General features: G+C 39.3%; 1 protein-coding gene across 3 annotated transcripts in view; it reads right to left on the reverse strand.

The window, feature by feature from the left end:
* Nucleotides 1–1,622: 1,622 nt before the first annotated feature.
* Nucleotides 1,623–14,635, reverse strand: part of NPHP1 (nephrocystin 1) — a 55,539-nt gene continuing 42,526 nt past the window's right edge. For all 3 annotated transcript variants that reach the window (XM_036924124.2, XM_036924125.2, XM_036924123.2), the window contains 4 exons: nt 9,947–10,059; nt 7,255–7,328; nt 3,610–3,654; nt 1,623–2,087 (listed from right to left, as the gene is read on the reverse strand). In XM_036924124.2, the coding sequence (XP_036780019.2) occupies nt 1,815–2,087; nt 3,610–3,654; nt 7,255–7,328; nt 9,947–10,059 (505 nt within the window). In that variant the 3' untranslated portion in view covers nt 1,623–1,814. The remainder of the gene's footprint in view (nt 2,088–3,609; nt 3,655–7,254; nt 7,329–9,946; nt 10,060–14,635) is intronic.

The following is a 14,635-nucleotide window of genomic DNA, read 5'->3' on the forward strand; positions in this document are numbered from 1 at the left end:
GCCTCACTTTTTGGCCTCAGGTTTCCTGAAACTGTTTTCCCTCATGTCCCATATTTTATGCATGTGTCAGAAACTATGAAGTTTTGCCCACGTTTGTGAACCATGACACATTTCAAATGAACATGAAAAAGTCTGTGAAGACATTCTAAAGAAGGTTGCCTCTCCTCATGCTGTAGTCATTGAAAGGAATTCATCAGCAATATTTTCTGTATTCAAAATGCTCTCCCCACCCGTCACTGGCTTCATGCTAGGAATAAGCTAAATGATTTAAAAAATAAACAGGTGGAACTTAGGAATTAAAAAGTCTACAGAATAATGACCTTCACCATGGAGAGTGTCCTTCAAACAAGATTACAGGGGCTGAAGATAGTGTAACTCAGGAACTGAATGGGGAAGAGTCCCCGTATGCGCTCACCACCTCCATTTGGACAGGTGGAAGCCTTTCCTTTGGAGCAGGAGCCAGGAGGCCATGGTCCCAGAGGAAGGGGGCACTGCCCCTGGCGAAGGGGCTGGGGCAGTGGCATCATGCTGGACATACGCATGGTACCCGAACACTCGGCTTCCCACATGTCACCAAGGGCAGAGGGGATGTACAGGGAGAATTTCCAGGAATCAAGGATCGGAAACAAGAGTGGAATCTCTTTTGCAAGGCCATGTTCTCTTGTCACATTTGTGGCTGGGAGCCCTTTTGCATCATGCTGATTCTGAGATGAAGGCCCATGTTAAGTTCAGATTAAGGGTTTAGAGTAAGCTACATAAGATGTAGCCCAGCAGTTTCATAATATTATGGATGTCTAAAAGTAAATGCCTCTTTTAAGGCATGCCTTAAAAGCACCTTATGTGCAAAAATATACCTCAGTTGGTACTCTGATTATTTAAACTCTCGTTTGATCATATTTGTCTTTAAATAAGCTTCTCATGTTTTATTTTCACATGCAACTCTAAACTGCGTGTATCTTAATACATGGTACACCAATACATATGCAGTAGTTTATTAGCCATGCTACATTCTAGCTCTGACCGTAGCCAGTTCCTTAAACTGCCTGGCCCATTTCTTTAGCAGTAATATAGGAAATCCAGTACCTACCTTCTGCAGTAGCTGTGAGGGCTAACCCAGATAACAGAGCATGTGCAGTAGGCAGTAAATGCCAACTGTGCGGTTCTTATGAATAGTGAAGGGTTGGGACAATTTATCAGCAGTCACAGGTTTCCTGAAAATGCAACAAAACCACTAGTCTTTGACACAGAGTTGGGTTAACTCATTCTCCAAAGTCTGAAAGTTTTTTTGAAAGTGCACTTATGATATGGGCTTGAAGAGGCAAAACTAGATTCTGCTTTTATATCTAATTAAGATAAATCACATTATAAAATTAGACTGAATTAAGTGATTAATAACAACTTTCTCCAACTAATTACTTTGATTTTTCCTTCATTTCACAACATATTTTTTAGTAGCAATAGTCAAACATTTATATATTCTGAGTACTAGACTCTTATCAGATATATGATTTGCAAATAGCTTCTCCAATTCTAAGGATTATATTTTCACTTTCTTGAACAATCATAACTTCAGCTTTTGATAAAATCTTGCTTTTATGCAAATCTAAACTGTCAACTTTAAGTTTGTTTTTGAAAAATATTTATTGTATGATATTAAAACATTCAAATTATGAGAAGTATTTCTTATGCAATGTGGTCTGTAGAAAAAAGAGTCAAGCCTAAGTTATAATGTGAGTTACTCTTGGTTTTGTCTTTTCATTCAGGTCATCATGGAGGATTCCTCAGATTCAGTGGAAAGCTAAGGACAACCACTGTCAGGCTGCATTCTTTCTTATTTCACCCAAGAAGTCATAGGTCTGCTCCGAAATGTCAAAAGGTTCATGGATTGCATCTGGTGACAGCAGAGCCTGGAGTGCACCCTCATTGTCCCGGTTTTGCTTAAGGAAATCAGCGATGACCTTCCAGCGGGCAGCCTCAGTCTCTTCCTCTGCCCACCTGAATGGAGGCAGGACTGTAGAATGGAGCAGAGGCAGTGCGCAGTCGTGGTAAACCAGGAGAAATGCAGCCTTCAGGAACTCTCTGTCTCTCTGGGGAAACACCACCACCGCAAATGACTGTGTGACATCATTACTTTTCAGGTGTTAAATTCTATGAACTCTGTTAACTAAGAGCCATCTGTGGGGTGGGATGCAAGGTGCTATTAGCAGGTAAGCAGTTCTGAGCCAGCTACTTAGTCAGGACACGACACTGTCCAAAGTGGAAGCAAGCAAGTCTCCACGGGGGAGAGCTGAGCAGTTCTCCCTGAGAGTCTGTGAGTGGCAACTTGAGAAAGGGTGTCTCCTAAGCTCCACTGAGGGTGTGTCACACATTCCATCAAGGACATTGGGGTGTTGAAATCTAATTCTGATGACAAGGGTGTGGTTCTAGGTAAATATAACTAAAACACAATGTGAAGTCTTCTGTATCCACTTAATTCCTTACAGAGTATCAGAGATGACTGTCAAGTTGTTATGAGAGAACGGTACAAGTATCTTACATGACATCTGCAGAAGACAGGCTCAAGGAGTGAGATTTGCTGTGAGACCCTCCCCAGATAACAAGATACTGCCATGTGGATATTAGTTGTGTACCACTGACACAGCCCAGGGTGGGAGCCACAGTGGGCGCAGGAGGTGAAGGCAGAGATGTCATAGGCCGCAGGGGCTGCACACCGGCACTGCTCCCATGTGTCGGGGCAATTTCCCTGGGCCTGAGGCCCAGCTCCTTGTGCAACTGCTGTGCCTGGATAGCATTTAACCTGCCAATTTTGCAAAGGTCAAATGTGGATGGTCCTGGTCAAATGGAAGCTCAAATAAGGATATGCTATGCATACAATTTTTTTTTCAATTTTTAGGGCTCTTAATCTGCTTGTTCTCCTATATTCCTTGTAGATAATTTATTAAATTAGAAGCCCCAAAACCATGGACCATGGGCCCACTGTGGCCCGCCACCTCTTTTTATAAATAAAGTTTTATAGAAATATAGTTGTGCTCAATTGTTTACGTATTGTCTATAGTTGTTTTTGTATTACAATGGTAAAGCTGGGTACTTGTGACAAAGGCCATATGGCCTGCAAAGCCAAAAATATTCACTATCTGGCCCTTTACAGAAAAAGTCTGTCAATCCTGGATCAGAGTCAAGCCACCTCTCACTGGCTGACACATGTTTGGTGAAGGCCACGCTTCTGACGTGGTGCATGAGCTGTACATTTCTTCAGTGCATGACACCCAGGCCATTTTATTTTTCCTTCCCCTTTCCTAACAAGGACCTTGAAAACTAGAGGACTGTTTTGGAAATAAGAGAAATTTAATGGCCAACTGGGAGACTTTTGGTTTAGAAACTCCTCCCTCAAATGAAACTTAGATCTGAATGGTCACCTGGATCAAGTGTTTCTTTTCACATTAGGAATCTGTCACCCATGCTCTTCTGGGAAGGTGTCTTTGCAATCATAACGACACAGCTTAACTGGTGGAGAGAAATGCTGATGAGGGCTACTTCAGCTACAGAGAGGCATTAGGAGATGGTGCACACAGCCAGCACTGTAAATATAAGCTCAGTGTGGAGAATTACCTTCTCTGATCTCTTTAATGTGCTTTCTTTTTCAGCCCATGAACTCTAAAAAGCAAACAGAAATACTATATTAATCCCAGTATTCACAAATCTTTGCCACACTTCTGCAACCTCCTCTGTAATCAGACTTATGGACAGGTTGAAAATGCTGTACAGACCCCACAGATGTATGACATGAATGTGTAATTAGGCATCTCTTGTTCACAACCCAGAACCAGACTGACTAGACAGGACGTTATCAGTGGAAGAGACTTTGAAGCCCATGACTCTACAAGTCAAAATTAATTTAAGAAAAGAGTAAGTGAAACACTACTACATCCACGCAAACTGCACAAACACAGCATCTGAACAATAAAATACTAGTAAGCTTTTAAGGTATGACAGGAATGAAAATAGAAAACTCCGTGAAATACCGTACTTCCCTACTATTCTGTCTGCCATGATGACTGTCTGTGATCAGTGTAGTAAAATGAAGCACAGCTTTGCAAGTAAATATTTCAAATCTGTCCCCAAAGCTTCGCAAAAGCTTCTTGAAAGAAATGAACCCCACAGAAGTGTGAATCAAAGACCTGCACAGGGCCAGCTGGGGCAAACTGAGCGAGTGGCAGTGTGCCCGGTCTCCCAGCTGCTTGTTCCAGGGTCTCGCTTTTGTGCCTGTTTGCAGGCATCCTTCTGCTGATGCCTGATTTCATGGCTTCCATGAAAGTACCAGCCCTTTTTCAGCAGGGAGGCCCTGGAGTGACAATGACATATAGCACCAAGAAGGAGATTCTCCATGAAATACAGAAGTTTCCCATCAAAAGACCACAGGCTGTGCCCCTCAGGAGCTACCCTGGACTATTCAGAGTCATTACATGAAGGAGCTGCCTTACAGGGTCGTGGCCCTCCATGCTGCTTGCTGTTGCTCCTGTGGGTCCTGGAGAGTGTGAAGAGGACCTTTGCCATTATTATTATTATTGAAATGCCAAGGATACACTGGACTTAACTAGAAGGCTCACACACTTCATCATGTAAACTTTAAAAGGTGTCGGGCTTCTTCTCTCTCACTTACCAACTTTACATTTCCCTGTATGGCCCCGGAAAATGACTGGTTAGCCAGAGGCGGATAAGATTCCTTAAGGGAGGAACAACCTAAGACAGGCACAGTCGCAGGGGGGCCATCAGGTGAAAACTTGGGGATCAACAGAGGTGAGGCTTAGAACCTCATCCCCCATTTTGAGATAAATCTTCTGCATCCGTGGATGTTTTGTTGCCCTTGTCTAGCTTGGATTAATACTTAGCCTATAGGCACACACCTGATCATCTACATTTGCTTTCTTACAGCACTGAACTATGTTTTCTACCTTTATCTTGCATCTACCTACCACTTCAGCATTTTATTTAAAAAAAAAAAAATAAATAATAATAATAATAATAAGGGAGAAATGTGGGATTCACATATAAATCAAGTATAAAAATCAAATGAATATTCATATCTGACCTGATTGTTTGTAGTTCATAATGCGTGATCAAAACTGAAAGTTTCTTTGATGACTGCCCTTGCACTGTTCACCATGTAAGAACTTATTCACTATGTAAGAATTTGTTCTCCATGTAAGAACTTGTTCGTTGTGCTTCAGAAGATTGGAGACTGATGAGAATTAGGCTTGGGGTGGATTAATGATTGTGCATTGAGTCTCCTGTACAGAATTTTATTGTTGTGAACTGTTAACAACCATTTGATCAATAAATATGAGAGATGCCCTCTCAAAAAAAAAAAAAAATCAAATGAATAATCATAATTGACCTGAGTGTTTATAGTTCATGATGCATGATCAAAACTGAAAGTTTCTGTGATGACTGCCCTTGCACTGTTCACCATGTAAGAACTTTTCACTATGTAAGAACTTGTTCACCATGTAAAAACTTGTTCGTTATGCTTCAGAAGATTGGAGACTGTTGAGAATTAGGCATGGGGTTGATTAATGACTGTGCATTGAGTCCCCTATACAGAATTTTATTGTTGTTAACAACCATATGATTAATAAATATGAGAGATGCCCTCTCAAAAAAAAAGGTGTCGGGCTTAACAAGAATATTGCTTAGCAACTTCAGACTTATTGTCTGGTAAAATTTGCCAATTGTTTTTTAGTTAAGTGTTAAGGTCCCACCTCACTTTTATTATGCCTCAAATGGGTTCTTTTTCACTTAATAATATGTGTTGACAGCTTTGCCCATACACCTTTTCCTGCAGTGTGTGGCATATCTGCAGGCACCCAGAGCTGACCTGCTAACAGCCTTGGCCTGGCCTCTGCTGAGCTCCCTGGCCAGCTGGGCCGCTGAGTAGTCTGTTCATCCCGAAGTGCAGACATTAGATGGCTTAGCCTGAAGGTTCATCCTAATACTAATGTCCAGATTCTGTGGCTGGTACACACCTAGAGGAATATGCCAGCGCCCAGCCCAGTGCCTTAGCCCCATGGGTTCTTGTGAAACATTTGTTGAATGAGGCAGTGCCTGTATGCTCTGTATAATTAATAAATATCATGACATAATGACTTTATAGGGGAAGGAAGAGACATTTTGCATTATCTCACGATAGTGTCTGAAATTATGGGTAATCATATGTCATGAACATTTTAAGTGTTTTTGCTGAAAACCTTGTTGTTACTGTTGACATGCCCAGCCCAGCCACACTGGCACATGCAACCAGTTTTGAAGCCTAATAAACCCCCTGTAGATGGCTGCTCCTCCTTCCGTTTCTCCATTGGGCCAAGTCGGCTCCTGACAAGCCTGCATGTGTGTGTCCCCCTCTCTGTGCTGTCAGGAGTTTGCCTCCAGCAGTTTTCACGGATCACCCATTCCCTGCATACTCTTCACCCACAGCAAGAGACCCAGACCGACCACCTGCAGGCAACATCCAACAAGCCAAACTGGATCAGTGCTCTTCTCAAGGACACCCTCTGGTCCTCCTGCCTCGGTGCTCCCTTCTCCTCGATTGTCCTCCCTTCCCTCTCGGCGTGTCAAAACCCAACTTGGCCCCCAGCCTTTCATTAGGACCCCTTCACTCCCTCTTTCAGGAAACACGCTCTGGGTCCTCATCTGCTGTCACTTAAATGCCACAGGCAACGTATAATCCAGGTATTGCAAGGCATATGGGTCTTCCAATATTTGTTGACTCTGATAATGAAGTTGAGCTCTATGAAATTGTCATTTTTAAAGGCTAAAAAAATGGCTGAAAATGAGATTTCATATGGTTCAACCTGATATGCAGTTGCCATTTCATACAGTAGACAGTATATGCTGAATTAAAATAAAAATGATATGCATGCTCTGATTCCCCCCCAGAAACTAAGTTAGTTTATCTAACAAACCATTTTGGGTTTTTGCTCTTAGGACTACCAGTGGCCATCTTAAAAGTCAAGAAACAAACAACAGTCAAGAGATTACAATAGTGCATAGCAGGCATTCCATCTGCCTACTGGGTCAGGGAAGGCAACCATGGGGAGGTGACTTTCAAACCAAGTTAGCTAGACAGCAGACAGGGGCTGGGAGACACCACCCAAAGAAGGAAAAAGAAACGCAGAGCAGACATCAGAACTCCCTAGTGCAGTGTGTTGAGCCATGTTCAGACCCCATCAGGTTCCTATGATGATGCATGCTACTCACCCGCAGGGCATCCATCACGTCAGGCTCCTCCAAGAGCTTGGGGAAGGTGGCCAGCACTGGATTGCTAATTAAATCTGAAATACAAAACAAAAAGGATTTTATATATAAACTTCATCTGATATATTTTAATGCAATAGACATAAAAAAATTCATTCACATTAAAATTATTGTGCCACATGATTTGTTGGTAACACATTCTACACATTTTAACCTCTGGGAGCTCAAAATTGTCTCTTCAACCTACATGTGCCTCTACCTCCATACCCAGGGAGCTCTGAAATGAGTCTTGTACCAAGTAGCTAGAGCTTTTATAGTGGGAGTAAAGTGGCTCTGAACAGAATTAGACTAGAAAACTTTGTTCTTCTTCCTCTCTTTCCTCCTTATGACATAACTGTGGTGTGGTAAAAAGAATCTTCCAGTTAGGAGGCTCTTGGAAGGCTGAGCAGGAAGCGCCAGGGGGAAGGAGGCACAGGGTGGGCTGCTCGGGCATCTGGGGTCAATGGATAGGGGTGGATGAACCTGGAAGGAACCAGGAGTTGGGGATTCTGGCCACATACCTAAATACTATTTGGGGTAATACTGATATCCCACAATACATGCTGGCACATGAAAGGCCTGTGCAAAGAAGCTCACGAGAAAGGACACCTCTGAAATGTCAAGGGCAATACATGCTGTAGTCCTGTGCCTTCAGCAGAGAAAAATTCTTTCTGTAGATCTTACTAGGCTTATTCTGATGGCCAGATTCAAACGAAAGCAACAATTCTGAGCAAACTTCCCCTTACGTACAGGAAAACCAAGCTTATCCTCTTTAGGAAATCACGGCATTTATGAAGTTTTTCTAGAGTCATTAAAATAAAGTTAAAGGCAAATGATAATTAAAAGGGTTAAACTGCCCTTTCCTTAGAGTTATAATTATTCCTTGAGAAATGTTGGTGTTTCTCTGCCTTTGAATTCCATTTCTACCTACCTATCCAGGTGGTAAGTTCCCGGAGAGGACCATGAACTCTCTTTGTCTAGAGTGCTTAGACCTGGTAGGGCTCTCCCTCTTACTCACTCTGCTCCAGCTGCACTGGCCTGCCTTCAACGCAATCCCTCCCGCACCCTTAGGTCTCCTTGCCTTGGGTCTAAAACATGCCTGTCCCTCCATGCAGAGAGGACGCTCTCCCATATCTCTAACTCCTCTCTGAGGTCTTACCTTAAATATTTCTTGCCCAGAGAAAACCTCCCTCATCCTACACATCAGTTCACATCTTCCTATGCTTCTTGTTGTGTATTTTCCTTCAGAACACTTATTTTAAAAAGTTGGAAAAAATTATTCATGTGATTTTGTGTTTGAAGTCTGTCACTCCTCAGAGTAGGGAAGGCCATGCCTGTCTCATTCATCCCTGAGCCTGGCATATAGTAGGTACTCAATACATATCTGCTTACTGATTTATTGAATTCAAGGAATATCCAATAAAATAAAACTTTTTTGGGAGGCAATTCTTGTAATACAAGCATATGTCTTTGCAAGTTCAACATGTGTCACAATTCACTGATATCTTAAAATTTTTTTTTTAACATTTTACTTGGAAAAAATTTCAAGCTTACAAAAAAGTTGCAAGAATAAAAATGGAACATGTGAACCTCTTACCTGGATTCATCAGTTTTAAATAGTGCTTTGATATTTAAACTTCATGCATTAAAAACCAGTTATTTTGGGTGATTTTGGTCTCATCCCAAAAAAGATGATGTACACACCAAACACACAGTTAAAAACAAGTTACTCATTAAGGGAAAATACGATTATATCTGAGTTTTAGGATTGCAAGCTATAGAATTTGAAATGTGAAAATACATATATTATAAAGAACTGAATACACACTGAGCTCACAGAGGATACATGCTAAGCACAGCTTTGCATCTGAAGTAACTTATTGACAATGATGCTATTCTAGATATTTTATTCCAAATGTCACTTTCAGAAGCAGAAGATGAAGGTTCACATAGATTACATTTACGCAAAGCATGATGCATTCTTTTTTTTTTTTTTTTTAAATAATTATTTTTTATTGAGGGGTAGTTGACACACAGTATTACATTACATGAGTTTCAAGTGTACAACACAGTGGTAGAACATTTATATACATAATTCTAGGTTCCAGCTATCACCCTACCAAGCTGTTACAATATCTTGACTATATTCCTTATGCTATACATTACATCCCGGTTACTTATTTATTTTACCATTGGAAGTCTGTCCTTTTTTTTTTTTTTTTTTTTTTTTTTTTTTTGTGAGGGCATCTCTCATATTTATTGATCAAATGGTTGTTAACGACAATAAAATTCTGTATAGGGGAGTCAATGCTCAATGCACAATCATTAATCCACCCCAAGCCTAATTTTTGTCAGTCTCCAATCTTCTGAGGCATAACAAACAAGTTTTTACATGTAGAACAAATTCTTACATAATGAATAAGTTACATAGTGAACAGTACAAGGGCAGTCATCACAGAAACTTTCGGTTTTGCTCATGCATTATGAACTATAAACAGTCAGTTCAAATATGAATACTCATTTGGTTTTTATACTTGATTTATATGTGGATACCACATTTCTCTCTTTATTATTATTATTTTTAATAAAATGCTGAAGTGGTAGGTAGATACGTGTGATGCATTCTTATACATAGGAAATTGCAAAGACACCTTACCAGCACTTTGCATGCTTGGTCTGTCTTTCAGGAGTACATCTCCAAGAATTTGGCGATAAAAGATCAACAAATGAATACAGGACATACTTCCAATTAATGTTTCGGGCAGTAGACTATTAAAGAAGAAAAACATGTACTCATTAAACAGTCCCCTACAATGCAATCTACAGTGTTTTTTAAATGTATACTTATTATCCTAATGAAGAATTCAAATTGCTTCAATATTGGAAAAAATTTCACATTTTAAGGAAAATTTACACTCTAAGTTGGCCCCATTAAACTTCAGAAAATTTATATTTTTATGTGTATACTTTCAAGTCTCATTCTGTGTGTTGTCATTCCTATGTTTCCATTTTAGCATATATAACCATGTTAGTCAAATGAAAAAGAAAAGTTATCAATCACGTATTTTAGAAAGAAAGGGACTGGTCAGCTACAAGTTCTAACAAAGCCATATGGCCACCCAACCTGTGACAAACACAGAGGAAACATGAGTTCAGACTGTTCATGGTGGGTGGAACTTGACTTCCTAGATTTATAACTTCAGATTAACTAATTATTCTCCTTGTGCTTTGGTTTCTTCATTTGTAGAATGCAAATACTAACATCTGCATTTGAAAAGGTTATTAAAAGGATTAAAACAGGGTACATGTGGAATGCTTGATGAAATGCCTGGTACATAGTATGGGCTTAAAAATCAGAAAAATGTTTCAGTATTGAGGTTAAGTTGGTATCAATTTAAAATAGGCTATTATAACTTTAGGATGTTATATGTAATCCCCATGGTAACCACAAAGAAAAAATCTATAGAATACACATAAAAGAAAATAATAAGGGAATAAAAGTGTGTCACTACAAAAAAGTAAACACAAAGGAAGAGAGTAAGGAAGGAAATGAGGGACAAAAGAAATCTGTAAGACATACAGAAACAAATAAAAAAATGGCAATAACAAGTCCTTCCCTATCAGTAATTACTTTAAATATAAAAGGGTTAAACTCACCAATCAAAAGATAACAGATTGGCAGCAGAATGGTAAAAAAACAAGATCCAACCATATTCTATGTACAAGAGATTCACTTTAGGTCTAAGGACACTTTTTGGTTGAAAATGAAAGGACAAAGATAATCCATGCAAATAATGAACAAAAGAGAGCAGGATGGCTAAACTACTATCAGACAAAATAGACTTTAAGCCAAAAAACCGTTATAAGAGACAAAAAAAATATTATATAGTGATTTAAAAAATGGGTCAGCAAGAAGATATAACAATTAGAAACGTGTGCACCAAATATTAGAGCTCTTAATTATATGAAAGAAACATCAGCAATAATACAAGTAGGGGACTTCACTATCCCACTTTCAGTAAGGACAGAACAAGCAGACAGATCAATAAGGAAATAGAAGATTTGAGCATCACTGTAGACCAACTGTAACTAACAGACATATACAGAACACTGTCCAATAATAGTGGAATACGCATTTTTCTCAAGTGCATGTGGGACAGTCTCCAGGATAGACTACAGGTTAGCCACAGAACAATTTAATAATTTAGAAGACTGAAACCATACAAAGTGCTTTTTCTAGTCACAATGGAATGAGACTATTAATCAATAGCAGAAGGAAAACTGGAAAATTCACAAATATGTGGAGTTTAAACAATATGTTTTTAAATAACCAATGGCTCAAAGAAGAACTCACAAGGGAAATCAGAAGATATTTTGAGATAAATAAAATGAAAACACAAGGTACCAAAACATAAGGGATGCAGTGAAGGCAGTGTCAAGAGGGAACATTTACAATTGTAAATGCTTACATTAAAAAAAGAAGTACGCTCTCAAATTAGCAACCTAACTTTATACCTTAAGGAATTAGAAAAGAAAAACAAATGAAACCCAAAGGTATCAGAAGGAAGGAAATAATAAGGATTAGAGCAGTAATGAATTAAACACAGAATAGAAAAACAACAGAGAAAAATCAATGAAAGCAAAGATGGTTCTTTGTAAAGATCAACATATTTACAAAACTTTAGCTAGATTAAGAAAAAAAGAAGATTCAAGTTACTAAAGTCAGAAGTGAAGGGAGATCTTACTACTGATTTTACAAAAATAAAGGATCAGAGAGTACTATGAATAATTGTATGCCAACAAATTGGATAATCTAGATGAAATAGACAGAATTCTTAGAAACATACAACCTACCAAGACTGAAGCATGAATAAACAGAAAATATGAACAGACTTATAGTTAGTAAGGAGATTGAATTAGTAATCAGAACCCTCCCAACTAAAAACCCTAGGACCAAATGGCTTCACTGGTGAATTATTTAAAGAAGAATCAATACCAATCCTTCCCAAACTCATCCAAGACATTTAAAAGGAATGAAGAACAACAAATGCTGGATGTGGAGAAAGGGGAACCCTCCTACACTGCTGGTAGGAATGTAAACTAGCTCAACCATTGTGGAAAGTAATATGGAGGTTCCTCAAAATGCTTAAAATAGAAATAGTATTATGCTCAGTGAAATAAGCGAGGCAGAGAAAGACAAGTACCAAATGATTTCCCTCATTTGTGGAGTATAACAACGAAGCAAAACTGAAGGAACAAAACAGCAGCAGACTCACAAACTCCAAGAAGGGACTAGTGGTTACTAAAGGGGAGGGGTTGGGGAGGGCAGGTGGGGAGGGAGGGAGAAGGGATTGAAGGGTATTATGATTAGTATACATGGTGTGGGTGGGATCATGGGGAAGACATTGCAGCACAGAGAAGACAAGTAGTGACTCTGTGGCATCTTACTATACTGATGGACAGTGACTGCAATGGGGTATATTGGGCGGGGGGGACTCGAAAATATGGGTGAATGTAGTAATCACATTGTTTTTCATGTGAAATCTTCATAAGAGTATATATCAATAATACTTTAATAAAAATTTTGTATAATAAAAAAATAAATAAAAGGAACGAATACTTCCCAATTCTGGAAGGCCAGTATTATCCTATACCAAAGCCAGACAAAGACATAAGAAGAGAAAACTATCTTATCATTATGACTACTGATGAAAAAATCCTCAGCAAAATACCAGCAAACAGAACTCAATAACACATTAAAAGGTTTATATACTATGACCATGAGTTTATATGTAGAAAACCCTGAAGAGTCCACAAATATATTGTTAGAACTAATACACTCAGCAAAGTTGTAGGTATAAAATTAGCATACAAAATCCATCTTGCTTTTATACACTAACAATGAACAATTTGAAAAGGAAATTAAAACAATTCCACATACATTAGCATCAAAGACAAGAAAACATTTAGGAATAAAAACATAGAATCACGACTTCAATATTGAGATATCAAAATAATGAGCTGCAGATATACAAATGAGTTGAGTACTTTAAAATCCTGACACTTGACCCACACTAAATACTTACTGGGAATACACTGAGCACAAGAGTTAACCTTAGAAGATACTCAAGAACATGTCTTGAATCATTCTAAATTTACATTTTCTCAATGCTAGTTTTAGAAATATATGAACTCTGTCATTAAGCATGAAGAAGGACCACACAGGAAATCTTAAAGACCTTGTAAACAATGTCCTCCATCAAAGAGGAAAAATGTCTTTGGGTTCCTGAAAGTGCAGGAGCAATGGATCCACATGGTAGTTTCAAGGAATTTAGATAAGTATCCTTGATCACTCACTAACCCTGCATTTCTAGAAACATACAAAAATGTAAGACAGGTTTTCTTACCACACTTTTAAGCATTTGGTACACAGAGTCAGAAACCATCATTTTCCAACCTTGCTAAAATTCTAATGCTGTATACATCCGAACGAGATTTCAAAGACTGACTATAGGGGGTCCTTTAAGCTACCTTGATGCCACCACTTGCCTTCTCAGGGTTCACGCTCTGATTCATAAGGGTTGTTCTACATCCTGTCCTCTGGTTTATAGCCCATGTGGGCAGTTTCAGTGCGTAGCTCAACTCATGTCTCATGCTGAAGAATAGCCATTGATTTTGCTAGGGGAAAGGGTAGATCCTTCCTTCCCTTTTCCCCTCTGCTAAACCCGCCCACTCTGTCTGTCTGGCAGGCATGGCTTCCAGCCTCAGAAGAGGCCATCCATCCTCCCACAATGCAGCACCTCTTTCTTTCTGGCACCTCCCAACAGGGACAATGCTGCTTGCTCTCTATTAGAGTTTTCTTTAGGGAAATCCTCTGATTTTCCCAAACCCAAGATGACCAGAAAGGTCTGAGCTACTAAAGGTAGGCTGAGCTGAAGAAGTAAAAATATACTTCTTTCTGATTTCATAGATAGACCATTTAACTCTGGTGGCAAAAGTGCAATGGATGTAACAATGGGCCCCAGGTAAGTAGCACTAGTGCCTCATTTACTTTTAGCAAAAGTACAGTGGAAGTAAAAAAGAAAAAAAAAAGATGGAATACATCAAAAAGGCAAAGGAAAATAAACAAGTTCACAGCAAATTTATATATATGCACACAGCCTACTCTACGGACCAGGGTTTCTTGATGTTCAGAACTCCTGTACTGGAAATCTGCATCTAAATTCAGGGCTTTCCCTCCTCAGGGGCTTATAAGCATGTCTTTGGCCAAATCACATCAAGTTAAACCCCACCGGAAGACAGCCCAAAGTTAGGAGGGCAAGTCTTGGTGAAACTGAAGGATCAA

This window comes from Manis pentadactyla, chromosome 2 (assembly GCF_030020395.1).
Source record: "Manis pentadactyla isolate mManPen7 chromosome 2, mManPen7.hap1, whole genome shotgun sequence".
NCBI classification, from domain to species: Eukaryota; Metazoa; Chordata; class Mammalia; order Pholidota; family Manidae; genus Manis; species Manis pentadactyla.